The sequence below is a fragment of the Medicago sativa genome, chromosome 3, assembly GCF_051527215.1.
Source record: "Medicago sativa cultivar Bolivia chromosome 3, Bolivia_mono, whole genome shotgun sequence".
Lineage (NCBI taxonomy): Eukaryota > Viridiplantae > Streptophyta > Magnoliopsida > Fabales > Fabaceae > Medicago > Medicago sativa.
This window is the reverse complement of record NC_140751.1, coordinates 58,709,471-58,728,756: the sequence shown is the minus strand read 5'-3', so window position 1 is coordinate 58,728,756 and position 19,286 is coordinate 58,709,471. Positions and strand designations below refer to the sequence as shown.

Sequence of the window (19,286 nt, the reverse complement as noted above, 5' to 3'; positions counted from 1 at the left end):
GCCCTTAAAATGAAGGCCTAATATTCTCTCATTCAATGGTTGTTCCGATTGGCTGTATTTCAAAACTAATTGGCTCATGCATCGTTCAACCTTAGGAATCTATTCAAAACTGTTAAGAAAGGCAACAAAGCCAATCCTGTCAAGAACAATGTTTAATATGAAGGTAAGCTTTGGTGTCATCCTTCGATAGTTAATGGTATAGATTATATCAGTACATCGTCGTAGAGAAAAACACTCCTCTAAATTAAGGTATGTTCTACCGGTGGAATGGGAATATCTGCGTTGGTTTTTCCCCTTGAAAAATGTTTATTCATTTTTGCTTGGGTCCTGAACTCGGAATGACCGATGTCGGTGAGGAAGATTACCAAAACGACGCCACTTCTCACTCCCTAACAAAGGAATGCTTTTCCGTCAACAAGCAACTCTCAATTATTGAGAGCAAAGGATTCGCGGAAAAGCAACTTTCTTTAGCCTTGTTTAGCATAGGTAGCGTAGTTAGTGTGCTAAGGGACATTGAAAGAGTTTTAAGGAAGCCCAAAGTTCGATCCCATAGACTAACATAACCACCAACTCTACGGTGAACATTTTCCTATAAAAGATCACGCACTAACATAATCTATCAAGGATTCTTTGTCATTTTCAATAGAGTAAATATCATGGATTCTATGTCATCATTTTCAATAGTGCAGAAATATGCCGAAGTTTTAGCCTTTGCAATTACAGAGGGACCCCGAATAAGCTTCACAGAAGAATTATGATAGCAATGTAGATTAACCTCATGCAACAATTTAACCTCCAAAAAGTAACAAAGCACAAAATTTACACAACAACAAACTCTAATTTATGAGAAACAAACATTAAATCAAAGCACAATGCAAGCAATAAGATGAATTAGCCATTCATTAAATTATCCATACAATGCCTTGCGAGAGTTGGACCACACATTTCCTCAGAGCGCTTTCACGAGTAGTTGCGGTTGTTGTAATTTCTTCTATGAAGTGTTGACACAAACAAGAACACTGAAAACGACACTAACACATTAGCATCGGTAATGATTTAAGAAAATAACAAAATTGAAAGTAATCGTGTGTGTCAGTATCGAACACCGGACAAACCCGCTAGTAGAAGTGTCGATGCAAAATTTCTTCCTATTTTGAGAAATCCGAATTATGTTTGGCAACATGTAAGCACATAAAATTTCTGATCTTTTACTAATTTATTTTGCTATTGGGCTAATGGTCACATATACTCAAATAAAGACAAATATGATGAGGGCGAAATGTGATGACCCGTGTTCGAATTGAAATATTTTACCCTTAATTGAGATGGTGGCAAATCTTTATAATCAGTGCCATTAAGCAACTAGAACAAAAGCTTAATTACTATGTTAATCTGATAGAACAAAAGCTTAATCTGATATTCTTGTTCTTTGCATTTTACCGCAATGCGAAGGTTCTCAGCGTAATCGCAACTGAAATTTGAAACCATGGCACTGATTATAAAGCTTTGCCATCATCTCATGCTTTGTTGTAATCTGAGTTTCAATGTTAATTTGATAGAATGTAATGTAAATAGTAGTTATAAGGGATATGAGGAAGTTGATTGATTTTAACTTGTTTAGTTGCCTTCATAGATGTACAGTGTTCAGTGTAATGTAGAAGCCTGTTTTTTTTTTTTTTTTTTCCTTTAAGTAGGTTGTGGTAGAAAGTAGATTTCTTTTGTGTAAGACAAATATTGTTGAGTAATTTCATATTTGACAAGACTTTCAACTACAATACTACTATTTGAGTATCTTAAATGCACTATCTATGAATACTCATTTTATTTTATTTTTATTTTAAGAAATCGTTGAATTCCTTTTCCTTAATTAGTATTATTTTTTTATATAATATATGGTGATGCGTCTTTTATTTATCTTTTTATTTATTTATTTAAGTGCTATCTACAAGTTTGTTACGTTTTTCCATTATCAATATTTTTAGGTTTGTTACCTCTTTCCTCAGTCAAAAAAGATATAATAAAACTAACTTTTTAAAACAAGTTTATTATTATTTTTTGTTGGGTTTGTTACCACTTTCTAACAAACTTTTGAAAGCGTGTGACCACTATAAATGTAGGCAATGGGATCCATGAATTCATAGCATTCAAAACATTGTTGAATATTTTCTTAAGTCATCTTTCAAAACATTATCGAATATTTTCTTAAGCCATGGCTTCGATTCCAAAACTTCTTTTCCTTCTCACCCTCTTCACATCGTTCATCAACCTTACAACCTCAATACCATGCAACTCATACACTTTTCCAAATAATCTTAACTATGCAGGATGTAGCGACCTACCTGTTTTAGATTCCTCTCTTTATTGGAACTACAATCCAAAAACTAGTGTTATCGATGTTGCGTTCAAGAAAATTAATGTAAAGGATTCTAGTTGGATTGCTTGGGCCATAAACCCTAATTCTAATGGCATGATAGGATCACAAGCTCTAATCGGTCATCGAAACTTTGATGGAAGTTTCAAAGTCTATACTTCATCAATAACAAGTTACTCAACTATGTTACAAGAGAGTAACATTAGTCTTCCGGTTTATGATATTTCGGGAATGTACTTGGATGGAAGCATGATCATATTTGCAAGGTTGCAACTTCCTAAAAATGTCAGTTTGGTTAATCATGCATGGCAAGAAGGATTGGTTTCTAGTGATGGAAGATTGACATCTCATGCTTTGACGGGAGCAAATGTTCAAAGTTTTGGAACTTTGGATTTTCAATATGGAAATATTGTCTCTCAGAGTGTTGGTGGAAAATTGATGTCAAAAATCAAACTAAGAATCGTAAGTAACATCCTATTTGTTTTTTATTTATTTTTTTTTATAAAAAATCACTCTTTTCATATTTACTTATAAATTGTCAAACCTATTTGTTGTATATTTACTTATAAATTTTTTTTAATTTTTGACAAAACAATATTGTTAATGAGTATATTGACAAAACATTTTTTTTAATTTTCCTAGATGAGTTTTTTTTAATGGTTTTGGATAGGCAGTTTGTTTTATTACAAAGGATAAGCAATTTGTTATATTTTATATTTGTATCTATATTTTATATCTTATATTTCTTTTTTATTATATAATTTCATACAAATCAGTTTGGAACGGTTTTGGATAAGTTCTTTGTTATATTTTATATTTGAATTTTTTTGGGTCAAGTAGTATATTTATTTTTTTAAAACAAAATGTCTAGATTTATTTTTTGTCTATATCAATTATAAGAAATATTATATTGTTTTCATGCCAAAAAAGATTTGCTCATACTGTCAAGAAAAAAAACTGCTCAAAATAATAACGGTATGTATATTTTAAAATTAAAAAAAGTGAAAATAAAATGATATTTGTTAGTTCGATCATGTATTAATCTCTAAAACATGTGATCTCTCCAACATTTTTATTTATTTATTTATTTATTTATTATTATTATTTGTTAGAAACTTTGAATTTTAGTAGTTTGTATGATCATTAACATTCCGTCTCTCTAAAGGTACATGCAATTGTGAATGTTATAAGTTGGGGAACACTAATGCCAATTGGAGTAATATTGGCTCGTCACTTGAAGAGATTTGAAGGACCAACAGGATCAACATGGTTTCAATTGCATAGAGCCTGCCAATCTATAGCATTGTTATTCGGCACTGCTGGTTTTGCCACCGGTATATATATGGGAAACCATCCAGGAATTCACAACACTCCGCATAGATGCGTTGGAATCACTCTAATGACTTTGGCACTTGTTCAAGTTTGTGTTGCCATTTTTCTTAGGCCAAAGAAAGATCACAAGTATAGAATATGGTGGAACATCTTTCATTTCTTAGTTGGTTACACAACCATTATCTTAGCTATATGGAACGTCTTCAAAGGCTTTGACATCTTGGGGGGAAATATCATGTATAAAATTATCTATGCTTGTGTAATTGGATGTCTGGTTTTAATTGGTTTGAGTTTAGAAGTTGTTGCTTGGATTATGTGGCTATGGAACAAGAAGAGTAAAGAACTTGGAGTATAGGGAAGATAAGGTTAAAGGGTCGCATTACAGATATTTTTGGTTGTCTTTGCTTATTTATGTTGAACAATCTCTCTACTTTTGTATTTTTAACGCTATTTTATTTATTGGAAGAAAATAACTGTTATCATTGGCTATAAGATAATTTTGTTAGTGTATTGTTATAAGTTCATATTATTTTATGTTGAAAAAAAAAATAATGCATAGAAATTATTATTATTTTTTGTTGGGTTTGTTACCTCTTTCTAACAAACTTTTGAAAGCGTGTGACCACTATAAATGTAGGCAATGGGATCCATGAATTCATAGCATTCAAAACATTGTTGAATATTTTCTTAAGTCGTCATTCAAAACATTATCGAATATTTTCTTAAGTCATGGCTTCGATTCCAAAACTTCTTTTGCTTCTCACCCTTTTCACATCGTTCATCAACCTTACAACCTCGGTACCATGCAACTCATACACTTTTCCAAATAATCTTAACTATGCAAGATGTAGTGACCTACCCGTTTTAGATTCCTCTCTTTATTGGAACTATAACCCAAAAACTAGCGTTGTCTATGTTGCATTCAAGAAAATTAATGTAAAGGATTCTAGTTGGATTGCTTGGGCCATAAACCCTAATTCGAATGGCATGATAGGATCACAAGCTCTAATCGGTCATCGAAACTTTGATGGAAGTTTCAAAGTCTATACTTCATCAATAACAACTTACCAAACTATGTTACAAGAGGGTAACATTAGTCTTCCGGTGTATTATATTTCGGGAATGTACCTAGATGGAAGCATGATGATATTTGCAAGTTTGCAACTTCCTAAAAATGTCAGTTTAGTTAATCATGCATGGCAAGAAGGATTGATATCTAGTGATGGAAGATTGAGATCTCATGCTTTGACGGGAGCAAATGTTCAAAGTTTTGGAACTTTGGATTTTCAATCTGGAAATATTGTCTCTCAGAGTGTTGGTGGAAAATTGATGTCAAAAATCAAACTATATAAGAATCGTAAGTAATTTCCTATTTGTTTTTTATTTTTATTTTTTAATAAAAAATCACTCTTTCATATTTACTTATAAATTGTCAAACCAATGTGTTAAATTGGATGTTGTAGGTTTGTTTTTTTTTAAAAGGGAGGTTATAGATTTTTTTAATTTTTGTTTTGAAGGAGATTTTTTTAATTTTTGACAAAACGTTATTGTTAATGAGTATATGTATGTCAACGTCAAAAAAAAATATGTATGTCAAATTGTTTTTTCCTAGATGAGTTTTTTTTTAATGGTTTTGGATAGGCAGTTTGTTTTTTTTTTACAAAGGATAAGCAATTTGTTATATTTTATATTTGTATCTATATTTTATATCTTATATTTTTTTTTGAGGGAATTTTATATCTTATATTTCTTTTTTAATATATAATTTCATACAAATCAGTTTGAAACGGTTTTGGATAAGTTCTTTGTTGTATTTTATATTTGAATTTGTTTTGGGTCAAGTATTATATTTGCTATCTTATGTTTTTTGTTTTTTATTATATTGTCATGATGAGGATGTGAGTTTTAAATATCGATTTCATGCTTTTAGGAAACCATCTCTGGATTTTTTTATTTTTTTTAAACAAAATGTCTAGATTTATTATTTTTCTATATCAATTATAAGAAATATTATATTGTTTTCATGCCAAAAAAGATTTGCTCATACTGTCAAGAAAAAAACGGCTCAAAATAATAACAGTATGTATATTTTAAAAGTAAAAAACGAAGTGAAAATAAAATAATATTTGTTAGTTCGATCATGTATTAATCTCTCAAACATGTGATCTCTCTAACATTTTTTGTTTATTTATTTATTTATTATTATTATTTGTTTGGAACTTTGAATTTTAGTAGTTTGTATGATCACTAACACTCCGTCTCTCTAAAGGTACATGCATTTTTTAATGTTATAAGTTAGGGAACACTAATGCCAATTGGAGTAATAATGGCTCGCCACTTGAAGAGATTTGAAGGACCAACAGGATCAACATGGTTTCAATTGCATAGAGCATGTCAATGTATAGCATTATTATTCGGCACTGCTGGTTTTGCCACAGGTTTATATATGGGAAACCAACCAGGAATTCACAACACACCACATAGATGCGTTGGAATCACTCTAATGACTTTGGCACTTGTTCAAGTTTGTGTTGCCATTTTTCTTAGGCCAAAGAAAGATCACAAGTATAGAATATGGTGGAACATCTTTCATTTCTTAGTTGGTTACACAACCAATATCTATGCTTGTGTAATTGGATGTCTGGTTTTAATTGGTTTGAGCTTAGAAGTTGTTGCTTGGATTATGTGGCTATGGAACAAGAAGAGTAAAGAACTTGGAGTATAGGGAAGATAAGGCTAAAGGGTCGCATTACAGATATTTTTGGTTGTCTTTGCTTATTATGTTGAACAATCTCTACTTTTGTATTTTTAACGTTATTTTGTTTATTGGAAGAAAACAACCGCTATCATTGGCTATAAGATAATATTCTCAAGTCTAAAAACCATAACTATTGAACACAATTGTTGACTGGACATAAAGAAAGCATAAAAGAAAAAATGGATTATGATTTGAAGCATGTGTTAGCAGATACAAAAATTCAATGCAGGAGGATAAGGTTCCTACTGTTTCCGAACTAAATCAAATTTCACTAAATACGTTTGTGACAACAAGAGAGATATTAACAAACAATGCCGAACTCATTTTGCAAATCCTTCATCTTGACTTGAATATGCAATGTATGTGCAGGCTTTGCCTTATAAACCATGACCTGTTTGTTTTGTCAAATTACAAAAGGGGATGAGCTTTAGGCTTTTCAGTTTATGATCCTTTTTTCTTTCCTTTCCATTTCATCTTATTCACTTATGTTTTGTATGATCTTCATTTTGTTTTGTTTCCTGGTGGTTAACAATATTATGTAGTAAATGGTGACAAGAATGTTAATAATGGTTGATCAGAATGTTGTTTCATTGATATATACATCTATTAAATACCGTTTATGTGTGTATCTAAGCAAAAGTTTTACCTGATATCTTTGTTTAAGCAGTAAGCATTTATTTCTCCCATAGCTGTGTCTTGTAATATGTTTTTAATCCATTGCAATATAACTTGCCTACTTCCTATGTTCTTCTCTTCCATCGTTCAACCTTAGGAATCTGCTCAAAACTGTTAGGAACAATGTCTAGTATGAAGGTAAGCTTCGCTTCTTCATGTCTAGTAGTGGTCCTTGAAACCACTAATTCTTTGATCAAATGAATCTCTAACCAAAAAGTGTGCCACCTTAGCTTCTTTTATTTGTTTTCCTTGAATTATTACGTGAAGAACGACTCAATTGTTCTGTATTTTAGCAGAATTATTGTTAGGTTCCTTATATTCAACACACAAAAAACCATAGTTGCGCAGTACTCAAAACAGCTGCTTCTGATTTCGGTTCTTGTTGTTTTTATACAAAAGTAGCAACTTAACATATCTCTCCAAACTTTCAAACAAAGTGTGGTTCCGTCACCATTCCCCTTCCATTTGGAATCACCAAAGATTTTTCCTTTGACAAATACTAACTGAAGGGTCCTAAGTATCTCACTAAATGGTGAAGCTTTTTTATTAATGGCTCACAAGTATGTTTTTTACTGCATATCAATGACTGGCTACTGGCCAAGCAACACATAGTTTACCATTGAGACAGATATTTAGGACCCTTTGGTTAGAATTTGAGAAGAAAGGTTCGTATGGTGTAGAGTTTGGTGTTGAAATTGTTTTGTAGCAATCAATGAGGAACGTTCTATCGAGGGAACAATCTTTGGTGATTCCAAATGGAAAGGGATTGGCGACGGAACCACACATCGTTTGACAGTTTGTAGAGATACGTTGAGTTGCTACTTTTGTATAAAAACCAACAGAACCAGCTGTTTGAGTACTGCCATGGTTTTTGGTGTGTTGAATCTAAGGAGCCTAACAATACACGTTTTGCTACTACTTCGTGCAATCACTTTGGTGCATTACTAAAATCAAACTAATCAATCAATTCATAATCAATATATCTTTGTTTTTTTGAGAGGTAACCAATTCATAATCAATATCAATTAATATCTCTTTTCAATTTATCAAGCATGAGAAATACCGTGAAATGAAACAAAATACCAAGTGTTGTCGGAAATATATAGGAAACATTTGCCTTTTTCACTGAACCTAAATATTGCCTTGTTTCGACATGAACCTAATGTTGGTCTCATGTCCTCTTTCTTTTCCTCGCCCCTATTTAAAGAGACAAAATTTTATGTTAAAAACTACATGACATAAGTTTATGTCTCAGATCCGAATAAATCATGTCAAGGAAAATTTATAAAATTAAATTGATAAAATGATTTTCTATCTCTAATAGTGAGAATTACACATAAAGTATTAAGTACATGATTACATACAGCAAAGAAAACTTCTCAATTCCAAAAGATAAAAATGAGCATTTTTGGGTGACACTGATACCATTTGGCCAGTTTCTTTCAATTATTTTGATTTACTCCAACTGCATAAACTAGTTGAAATATGGAAGGGAACAAATTCAATTATATCATGCCAAAACAAATAGAAGAAAAACAAAAGATCAACTTCAATAATAAAAGATTAACTTTGCATAATGCCAAGTTTTGACCTGAACCCAATTTTGTGTCTCATGTCCTTTTTCTTTTCCTCGACCCTGTTTAAAGAGACAAAAGTTTCTGTTAATCGGTTAATCCTAATACAGATTTTTTATCTCTAATACTGATAATTACACATTAAGTAATAATTTGTACAAGGTATACATACAGCAAAGAAAACTTCCAATCTAAATAGATACAAATAAAAGGATGAAGTATTAGAACATAATCACACGAAACAAGAAACAAAGAGGACAAATCAAGTCATAGATAAGTAACTCAGAATTGCATTTTTTACAATGTCAGTTCAAATAAAGCAAATAATAAACCAAGAGTTTTCATTTAGAAGACAATCAAACCCATCAACATTGTCGCATCTAACTGTGTATCTTAGTCTAAGCAAGGAAACATGACAAGTAGAAACATAAGTTTTAAAAAGAGGTACCTACTTCACATTCTCTTAACTAAGCTATGTTTTAAATCCACCACTATTCATATGTTGAAAACCGTTTGTTCTGCATTTTCAATAGCGTGACTTATTGTCTATATTTACCTACACAACAAGGAAATTTGATACCAGAAGTAAGAAAACTAGAATGTGCATTTTCTACTACATGTGATATTTAGTTCAATGATTTTCCCTGTTTTTATATTCCATAAGATCATTGCAATATATCTGTTTCTATATTCCATAAGTACTAGTTGCAAAGTTTATCCAATCGAACAAAACAACAATGTACTATCAAGCACTATCATGATAGAAAACTTTTGATGCAAGAGAACATACTCTGTTATGAATGCAGCTCAGTGATCCACTCTGGAGGTGGCCATAACAACTTGAAATATTCGGGATAATCAGACAAAGGCGAAACTCGACCTTGATCCAAATGAAAAACACTCATCCCACAGTCTTTACCGTAGAAGTCACGACTTGTACTAAAGATCACACAATTCCCATTGGCGAAACCCAAATCTGAAGCGGAAGCAGAAAAAGAAAAGGAACCTTGACACGCCAAGAACAAAACCGTATCTCCTAAATTTGTCAACTTCACCCACCTTTTCTCCTTCTCATCAAGGCTAAACACATCAATCCATACAATTTCAAGATAACAATTTCTATAGATATCCACTAGCAACAACTCAAACTCACTACTCTCCACCAAGACTTTACTTTTCCCACCAAACACAGGCTTGGCCATCAAATCAATGCTCAAATCGGGTCCGATCATCACAGTCTGACCAGTTTTGTCTACAACACAAGGCCGCCCTTTAAAAACACACAAATAATTTCCTCTCTGGGAGGTTGACATGTTGGGGACCTTCGTCCAACGATGGTCCCCACACCGGTAGATAATAGGCTCCCCCAAGAAGTCAACTGTGACGATTACCTGAGGTTCTTCCCCCTGATACGTGGCAACAAAGAAGCTACAGGTATTTCGACGTAAGACAGTCTGGTGGATGTAGGACACGTGTCCAAAATCAAGTATAGAAAGTTTGTTGAAGTCAATGACACTAGAAAACGTTGATGGTAAAAGTTGGTTAAATGAGAAAGGGTGCCAGAGTTGGATTTTACCATTAGAATATGGGCCGATTCTAATCAACCAAGGGCGGTGGTGGAGAGTTTGATGGCATAGTGGTGGTTTGATTATAAGGATATTGTGTTTTATGAGGTGGCTGTTGACGGAACCAACGTTGGTGATGGTTTTTTTAGGGACTAAATGTGGAAGCTTTAAGGGTTTAGGGTTTTGATGGTTGTTAAGGGGAATTGAAGAAGAACGCCAAGTGGAACAGACGGAACGAAAGCGAAGAAGGTAGAATTCACTGTTGTTCAGTTTTTCTGATATTAGTCGCAGAAGTTCAAACGGAAGTTGCGACCAATCTGCTGCCATGGATGATGTTTTTCCGTTCCTGTTAGGGTTTTGGGGTAGTAGGGTTTCTGTCTTGTCATACTATATATAAAAGTTGCCCCAAGCTTCTGTTGTCGCCCTAATTTTTGTGATGCCCTAATGATATTAATTACTATTTTACCCTATTCCAAACTTTGGTTGTGGAAAATAAAAAGAAAAATTAAAAGAAAAATACGGATAAACATTAGAGGTTCACAATTTTCTATTTTCTTGCAACTAAACTTGGTGCACAATTCTTCCAAAATCACAACAGATAAACATGAGAAAATAGAAAACAGATAAACAGATAAACATGGGAAAATATAAAACAGATAAACAGATAAACACGCAAATAGACTTGCTTAATTGTTGTTCTCGCTCAAAGTTGTTTCCTATCACACATAAACCGCAAATCAAACAAAAGACTTGCTTCCTATATTGTTTCCAACCCTAACATAAATTCGTTCTCCTTTTCTTCACCTATGGCTGGAAGAAACATGGAAACTCTCCTCTCCTATCACTGCCTAACTGGTATTATTTTTGCTGTTTTATGTAACGATTTTTTGCTACTGTTTATATTATTTTTGTTTCCTTGCAATTTATGCATAACCAATATTTCACTCTCCTTCATTGACAGGTCCTCTATTAACAAACCCAATTTCAGATTATGACAAGGCAATCAACAAGCTACAACTCAAATATAGAACATACATCGTCGACTATGACGTTGAAACTGTGAGTATACTTTCCTCATTGTTCAACTATCCTTTTCCTTGATTTTTATAATGTTCTGTGCTTATAATTAAACTTTTGTACTTCTGTGTTTTTGGTCTCTTATTTAATTTTTTCTGTGCTTCATTATAATATACATATAAGTATATGTAACTCTAATTTTAATTAAACTTTTGTCCTTCTGTGTTTTTGGTCTCTTATTTAATTTTTTCTGTGCTTCATTATAATATACATATAAGTATATGTAACTCTAATTTTAGTCACCTCAAATACACTATTTGTTGTTTTTGTTTTAATTTTAATGGATACCTATATAAAAACATTTTTTTTTTTGTCACTGTACCATTTTGATTTTACACTTTCATTTTTGGTTTTGTTTCATGCAAAACTTGACCCTCTAATTCATAGTGTTCTTCACTTATTATTTTCCATCATTATTTGCTTATTATTTGTTTGTTTGCACTTATATATAATGTTCTATTTGATGATTTTCCTTATTATTTTTGTGCTTCCGTACATATATATATTTGTCTTCCTAATTTAAACAATTTCGCCCTATAATGTTCCATCATTATAATATAAACAATTTTGCACTTCTATACAATGTTCTATTTGATGATTTTCCTTATTATTTTTGTGCTTCCGTACATATATATTTTTGTGCGTCCATCATTATTATTTGTTTGTTTGCACTTCTATATAATGTTCTGCCAAGCAAACAAAAAGAAAACAATTTCGCCCTATAAGTATATGTTCTACACTATTTGTTGTTTTTGTTTTAATGGATACCTATATAAAAACTTTTTTTTTTTTTTTTATACCATTTTGTTTTTAGACTTTCATTTTTGGTTTTGTTGCATGCAGAGCTTGACCCTCTAATTAATCTTTGCAATATTTCTGTGAGATCATCATGACCGATTGCATAATGTTATTCACTCATTATTTTTGCTCATTTTTATTTGCTTATTATTTTTTTGTTTGCACTTCTATATAATATTCTAATTTTCGATTTTGCTTATTATTTTTGTGCTTCCTTACATATATATATTTGTCTTCCTAATTTAAGACTACCATCTGCCTGCTTCCTTATGATTTTGTTGTTTTCATCAGGCTATCGTATGCTTGCCGAGAATGTTTGGCGGTGATTTTGGAGATCAGATTGGACGCTTTGCAACATTAACTGATCCAAAAGGAAATCAGTTTGAGGTCTTGGTCGATGCCATCAATGGTAACTTTTTTCTAACAAAGGGATGGAAAGCAATTCGCGATTTTTATGGTCTTGGTCTAGGTGCGTGGGTTAAACTGATTTTTCTTGGCGGTGGACGATTCGATATAAAGCTAACTGATAGGTTTCACAAGACTATCACCTATCCCGTTTTTGATCCCCCCATGAATTTCCTTATTGACAAAACTAATGTCCAACCAACTTTCAACCCCCATCTGCAACCAAGAACATCTCTTCTCTGTTATAGTCACAATATTAGTAATATGACTATAAGTTTCGAAAAAAAATTATCCCACCATGATGTGAGAAAGGGTGATTTGGTACGATGCACTTTTCCTATAAACTTAATTTTGTCGTTAGTTTTTCATGAACTATGTGTAAATTGCTTCCATCTTGGTTTTTGCAGATACTCATTTACACTGAAACTATTGCTCAGATGCTGGATACTTCTCAAACCAATGTGAGGATTGTGGATGACTGCGGTAACATATGGGACTTTGACTTGATTTTTGGTACTCTTCCTTGCGAACACTGCAGGATTGGTGGGCATTGGAAGAGGTTTGTGGAGGCTCGCAGGCTACGTGAAGGTGTCAAGATCAGATTGGGAGCTCTGAAGGCAGGAATGAATGAGTGCATTTATCTCGATGTTGTTTACAATTAGAGAACGTTTATTTAATTTCTTGAGAACCTTGCAAACTATTTCTTTTAGCAGATCCACCGTGTTATTTTAATTTCTTCGGAACCTTGCAAGCATTTGCTTCTATCAGATCCTTCTATTTTTTAGATTTAAATTTTTGAAGTCTTTTCCTCATAATTTTGATTCTGGTCCTACACCTTATACAGATGCACATTCAATTATTATTTCAAGTAGATTAAAATATCATTTTTGATTGAGTGATGAGTCATTGTAATAGTGGGAAATATAGGAGTCTTTACCAAATAAAATAACTGTTATAGAGAGTTTGCCTTTATATTATGGAATAAATTTCGGTTCTTTAAAAAACATTTTGGACGCTACTACGCAAGTGAATATCACAACACATCGCATTCCCTTTAATTATAAAATACCCTTGGTTATGGTAATATAAATTAATGTATTAATATTATGGAGAAACTGAAAGTTATAAAAATGATCTCTGAACATGAGAGGCTAAATCCAACAAACTTCAAAGTTAAGTGATATAAGAATAGTTGAATATGGTGAAAAAAAAGGAAAACTATTTTCCATGCTTATCAATATCATAATCCAATGTCAACCTTTGTTAAACAGATTGTTCTATTTTTCATGATTATCAATATCTCAATCTTTAATAAACTGTCTGTCCTATTTTTATAATACTTATCAATATTTCAATGTTTCCTCAACAAATGATCCTATTTTTTATGCAAAGAGCTGAACAGCACGTACCTAACAGAATGAGCTATTTTGACTGCAACATCAGTTCACAAATCGTTTTCCACATTCATTATAGTATCCTACGAGCTTAACATCCCTTTGGTCTATAAATACATCTCCACCTAACACAGGTATAATCTCATTATAAACAACCAACTCCTTTCTTGAAAAATACCAGATAACAATGTCTAGCATTTACACCCCAGTGTCTGCTATTGCTGGAGGAAAGAAGAACCTGAAGATGTGTGTTCGTGTTGCTCATATTTGGTTAATTCCAGAGAAGAAAAATCCGACTAACATCATTTTCATGAACATGCTGCTGGTTGATGCAAAGGTTTGTGCAATTTCGCCCTTAAATTTATATGTTTGCATATGTGCCTCTAATTAAAGTACTAAGTATATTATGCCTGCCTGCCTATAATTATATGGATTTATTGATGTTTTCCTACTTGCATACAATTAGAAGCTTACATGTATGATGTTGTCATTATTTCTGGTTTCCCTTACATATGATGTTGTCATTATTTCTGATTTTTACTGTTAATTATTTATTTTCTGCATTATATCAAATATGAACCAGAATTCTCCATAACCCTCCATACATGCTAGGTAAGGTACCTCAAAGACACTGAGTTGCACAAATATCTTTCTAAGGGATAGCCCTTTTATTCACACACACCTATCAACAACAATGTCATTCTCATCAGAATTCTTTTATGTGATTAAGCAACATACGGAATATCAGTATTAACAAGCTCATGAATTAAAAATAACTATTTTTATATTCTACTAAGGTTTACTTTTATTATGTAATTGACACATCTGAGATTTTTCTATTATTACAAAGATTTTATTGATGATTTCCTACTTGATGTTTTCCTACTTGCATACGATTATAAGCTTAAACTACGGTTGAAGACTTGATTATCATGATTTTCTGGTCTCTTAATTAACAGCAAAATAATAATGAAAAGGAAAAAAAATAGACTATAAGGTTGTGTAGTAATGCAATAAGGTCAAAGAAATTAAGAGGGGAAACTATGCTAAAACTCTCAAAGAAAATAAAGTGAAAGCCGAACAAAAAGAAGAAGAAAAGTAGAAGTAAACATTAGTTAATTTGTCATAAAATTTTATTATAAAAAAACATATAGTTTAAGCTTCCAATATTTTTTATTAATGATAGTATATATAATCTAATAATAAGGAAGTCAAGGAGTGTGGTTGTCACTTTTGAAGTTGCTGAGATAGGAGGGAAAATAAAAACATCTACATACATGCATATGCACTCATTAAATACGTTACAATTTATATTATGTTGATTGAATTAATATTTACAGCACCCATATGATAACAAATTTTTACATGTAGACAAAAGGTTTACTTCGCATGGGGTATGCATGTGATGTGAATGTACACTTACATTTTTTTGGCAGCCATGTGGAATGTATTAACCCTTACATTCTTATCTGTCACCAACTAAGCAATCCACCAATCTTATTATCCTTTTTTTTTGTAAGCATGAAATTGTTCAATAGGGCAATAAGTTTCTTTATGTAAATTATCCTTATTCTCTAACACAAATTAGCACCATTTAGTTGGTTATTTATTTGTTATTCTATTTAAGAAGGAATTGTCAACGTGCCTATTTTAAATTAGTTTATTATTTTAATTAACCACCTACTTAATACTTTTGTTGTCATCTATAGGGTGGACGTATCCACGCCACAGTCAGAAAGGAATTGGTGGCAAAGTTCAGGTCATTGGTTGAGGTAGGGGGTACATATGAGCTTCACAATGCAATCGTCGGTTTTAATGAAGGTCCATATAAGCTAACTTCCCACAAACACAAACTTAGTATGCTGCACAACTCAAATTTTATCAAAAAAGACTTGCCTACTATTCCTATCAATGTTTTTGAGTTCGTGTCATTCAATGAAATTCTCTCTTCAAATGTCCAGGACACATCTGCTGGTAAGACTTCGATTATGAATGTGTGTTGTTCATTACTTATGACTTTCTGGACTCCTTAAGACAATACTAACATTTGTTTTTCTTTTCTATACATTAAATCAGATGTTATTGGCCATGTAATTGAAAGGGGTGATCTAAGGGAAACTGAATTCGAAGGCAGGAAGAGCAAAGTGATAGATCTCACTTTGCAAGATCTGGAGTGAGCTTTATCTTTTTATTCGTACCTCTTTCATGTAATACAATTTTGATAAACATTGTGTGGATGGATGAATTGACTATTACCTAATATTTGATTGTAGAAACAACCGTTTGCATTGCTCTCTTTGGGCTGAACATGCTGACAAAATTGTCAGCTTTTTTGTTAACCATGACAACTCTTCGCCTGTTATATTGATAGTGCAGTTTTGCAAGACACGCAAATATAAGGGTATTTGATAGATTTTGGTTACTGCTTTCTATTTATATCCACACATGAAATGGAAAATAATGTTCACTTGCTGGTCAATTTGGTAAAATTAGGTGCAATGGGAATTGCTAATGCATTTTTTGGGACTAAGCTCATAGTTAATGGCGATTTACCTGAAGTTGCTGCTTACATGGAAGCGTAAGTATTTACGTTTTTATATATAATATAAACTAAACATTAATGATTCGTATGAACGTATTGTGTAAGACTTGATATATTATAATTACTACATCAATGAAATCTTTTGCTGGTTGAGTAAAATTCTTTTAATGACGTTGTTGTACTTTTATCAGCATGAAGAATGCATCGGTCCAATTGACCCAGAGTGTTAGCCAGATTTCCTCAAACGGCTCTGCATCTCTGTCAGATGAGTTGCTCAACACCGAGAGAATGACAATCGAAAGTATGATCGAGTCAACTCAGGTAGTTGTCTGTTTTAGTAATTTTTAAATATTGGTTTGGATTACTCATTGACCTTTATGTTCGAGATTTATATGTAAAAGGCGGTGAAATTTCTACAGGTGTGTCAAGGTTCGGTACTTGCCACTATATGTGAGATCGAAACTGGAGTTGAGTGGTACTTTCGGTCATGCACCGAATGTGCTTCACTGGTCACTATTGAGGATGGAATGCTCCGTTGTCGTAGGTGCAAAAAATGCAAGGGCGCTGTGCCTAGGTATCTGAGTCTTATCCGAATATAATTTTTGATTTTATTATTCATAGTAGTCTATTGATACCGTTAATTATTTGTTAGGTACAAGCTGCATGTCATTGTGATGGACGATACAGGGTCCACTACCTTTGTCCTGTTTGATCGCCAGGTAACACAATTTATAGGGCGTACCGTGGAAGACTTAATCAAAGAACATGATAAGGTAGTGGATATATCCATGTACTACATATGAGCATTTGTTTTCCACATAATTCTCAACTGGCATCTTCTAATCTTTCAACAGGGAGGTGCCAGTGATTATCCTACTGATTTTGATGTGCTTCTTGACAAGCAAGTACTTTTCAAAGTTGAGGTTGGTGAAGGAAATATCATAAAGAAGTATAGGAATTATACCGTTAAGAAGGCATCTGATGATGTTGATGTCATTGAACAATTCATGTCTAAGTATAATTTAGAGGTAGTTCATATTTGATATTACAATCTAATAATTTTTTTAAGTTAATGTTTATAAGGAAATCATCCTATGACATTCTATGACTGATTTGTTCTTTTATTGGTGTATGTATGATAGAAACCCAACGATGGATCTGGTGAGGATCCAAGTGTGGATGGTGTTGCTGCAAACAATGATAATGTTCAAATGGTACTTGATTGATCACTTACGAATGAAATTCATAACATTAAATCTCTAATAAATTTAAACAAATTTTTTTATGCAAATGTCTGCAGGATGTGCAGGAGGTTCAAGACTCATGCAGCAATACCTCCATGATTGGCACACCAACCAGCAAGACAAGTCTTAAGAGGTCCTCTGACAGCATTGACTCTGTGGCTGTTGAACATGGTGAATCTGGTCAGGCATCAGTTACAAAACCTAACAGGTCTGTTCGTGTCAAGATTGAGCCTACGGACACTTAAGCTGTTTGACTTGCTCGAATGTTGGAACTACCTGCTTTGTTATTTACTGTCTTCAATGTTCATGAATCAGACGTTTAAGATTCTGTGTTTTTCCTTTCTGTTTATACAATTTGGACAATAGTTTTCGTCGTATTATTGTGTTGGTTGTACTTGCTTAGCTCTGCAAACTTTCAGCAGTACACCTAAATAAAGTTTTGGTCTAAGCATTAAGTGCTTTAAATCTAATGTGTCCGGCCTTCAAATTTGTTGAGTTTGAAACACTCTTAGTACGATCCACACTTTAGTTTCGGATTATCTGTTAACAACTCTTCTTTTATGTGATTAAGAACCTGTTCCAATGCAGTGTTTTATTATCAAACGGCTAATGAGTTAACAACTCTTGGAATAGGCTATTAGTTCTTTTTTGATTTCCTTATATTCTGCAGTATTTTAGAATCCTTTTTGTGTATTTCATACAGCCTTGAATATAAACAAAAAGGTAGTGTTTTTAGTCCAAGTTTGGATCGACCACTTCATAATAATAACTGAAATATATGAGACCATTCAGCTATAAACATGACCAATACACAAGTCATGCCTAAAAAACTTGGTACACAGAAAAAACTCAAAAATAGAGGGCTCAATTCATATTGCTGGCATAGAAACTCGCTATTTTAATGCAGCCTTCAACTGTTAATTCTTCAGAATATTCTTTAGCATACATTTGTGATATTTTTTGTGGACACTGCACAGGCAATTAAAATGTTGGTCCAACAATCAGCATCCCACGTTATTCCTCCATCATAACTTTGTGTTAAAATCGCTCTGTTGTGATTGCTTATACATTTTAAAAGATTAAGATTCTGGATCAGATTTGTTGTGGTGGCTTATACATTTTAAATAAATCAGATTCCCACATCTCTTCTTCAGCTCCACGCCCTTATTTGCTTCTGTCATCTATCTTAGATGCATGATCTTAAATGGTCATTTATATCCTCTATTATTTATTTCATAATGCTTATGGGTTTTGTATGATGTTTATTTATCATTCATTTTTTCAGCCTTTTCAATGTATTATGCAAACCAATTTGTCGTCTGAGCCTTTGAAATTAAAGGCTTCCAGTAGAGGTTAAAAATTTCAGTTTATTTGTTTTTTGCCTCCAGTTTGAGATTCCCACTATTCTCTTTGTTCACTTTCAATCTGTAATAATCCTTTTTTTTACTTTTGCTAAACTCCATTTAAATTGGTAGTTAAAAAAATATGATCGCATATAACAACTAATCCAATCCTCTATCCATGTTGTTGTTCAAATTGAAAATTGTAGAA

The 19,286-nt window shown here is 32.6% G+C and overlaps 4 protein-coding genes and 1 pseudogene across 4 annotated transcripts; 4 read left to right on the top strand and 1 right to left on the bottom strand.

Annotated features, from left to right (window-relative positions):
• The first annotated feature begins 2,086 nt into the window (after window positions 1–2,086).
• LOC146938624 (cytochrome b561 and DOMON domain-containing protein At3g59070-like) lies at window positions 2,087–4,255 on the top strand. The gene is made up of 2 exons (XM_085752540.1): window positions 2,087–2,833; window positions 3,537–4,255. Exons 1-2 carry the CDS (start codon window positions 2,210–2,212, stop codon window positions 4,056–4,058), a joined length of 1,146 nt encoding a protein of 381 aa, XP_085608666.1. The 5' UTR covers window positions 2,087–2,209; the 3' UTR covers window positions 4,059–4,255.
• Window positions 4,256–4,432: 177 nt separating this feature from the next.
• On the top strand, window positions 4,433–6,565 carry LOC146938623 (cytochrome b561 and DOMON domain-containing protein At5g48750-like; annotated as a pseudogene).
• Window positions 6,566–9,504: 2,939 nt separating this feature from the next.
• LOC146938622 (F-box protein SKIP23-like) lies at window positions 9,505–10,602 on the bottom strand. The gene has a single exon (XM_085752539.1). The coding sequence runs from the start codon at window positions 10,600–10,602 to the stop codon at window positions 9,505–9,507; it is 1,098 nt and encodes a 365-aa protein (XP_085608665.1).
• Window positions 10,603–10,781: 179 nt separating this feature from the next.
• Window positions 10,782–13,376, top strand: LOC146938621 (uncharacterized). The gene is made up of 4 exons (XM_085752537.1): window positions 10,782–11,130; window positions 11,237–11,334; window positions 12,442–12,876; window positions 12,963–13,376. Exons 1-4 carry the CDS (start codon window positions 11,082–11,084, stop codon window positions 13,215–13,217), a joined length of 837 nt encoding a protein of 278 aa, XP_085608663.1. The 5' UTR covers window positions 10,782–11,081; the 3' UTR covers window positions 13,218–13,376.
• Window positions 13,377–14,136: 760 nt separating this feature from the next.
• On the top strand, window positions 14,137–18,263 carry LOC146938620 (replication protein A 70 kDa DNA-binding subunit B-like). Its single transcript, XM_085752534.1, has 11 exons — window positions 14,137–14,286; window positions 15,659–15,923; window positions 16,026–16,122; window positions 16,223–16,350; window positions 16,443–16,527; window positions 16,683–16,812; window positions 16,911–17,065; window positions 17,144–17,267; window positions 17,346–17,519; window positions 17,634–17,705; window positions 17,792–18,263. Exons 1-11 carry the CDS (start codon window positions 14,137–14,139, stop codon window positions 17,978–17,980), a joined length of 1,569 nt encoding a protein of 522 aa, XP_085608660.1. The 3' UTR covers window positions 17,981–18,263.
• Window positions 18,264–19,286: the final 1,023 nt, after the last annotated feature.

Bases quoted from the DNA above. Each gene is read 5' to 3' on its own strand.
- LOC146938621 (XM_085752537.1), top strand. From the start codon at position 11,082: ATGGCTGGAAGAAACATGGAAACTCTCCTCTCCTATCACTGCCTAACT. The intron at 11,335-12,441 runs GTGAGTATACTT...TGTTTTCATCAG, and splicing joins TCGACTATGACGTTGAAACT to GCTATCGTATGCTTGCCGAG. The intron at 12,877-12,962 runs GTACGATGCACT...TGGTTTTTGCAG, and splicing joins ATGTGAGAAAGGGTGATTTG to ATACTCATTTACACTGAAAC.
- LOC146938620 (XM_085752534.1), top strand. From the start codon at position 14,137: ATGTCTAGCATTTACACCCCAGTGTCTGCTATTGCTGGAGGAAAGAAG. The intron at 17,520-17,633 runs GTAGTTCATATT...TATGTATGATAG, and splicing joins TGTCTAAGTATAATTTAGAG to AAACCCAACGATGGATCTGG. The intron at 17,706-17,791 runs GTACTTGATTGA...AAATGTCTGCAG, and splicing joins ACAATGATAATGTTCAAATG to GATGTGCAGGAGGTTCAAGA.
- LOC146938622 (XM_085752539.1), bottom strand. From the start codon at position 10,602: ATGGCAGCAGATTGGTCGCAACTTCCGTTTGAACTTCTGCGACTAATA.
- LOC146938624 (XM_085752540.1), top strand. From the start codon at position 2,210: ATGGCTTCGATTCCAAAACTTCTTTTCCTTCTCACCCTCTTCACATCG. The intron at 2,834-3,536 runs GTAAGTAACATC...GTCTCTCTAAAG, and splicing joins CAAAAATCAAACTAAGAATC to GTACATGCAATTGTGAATGT.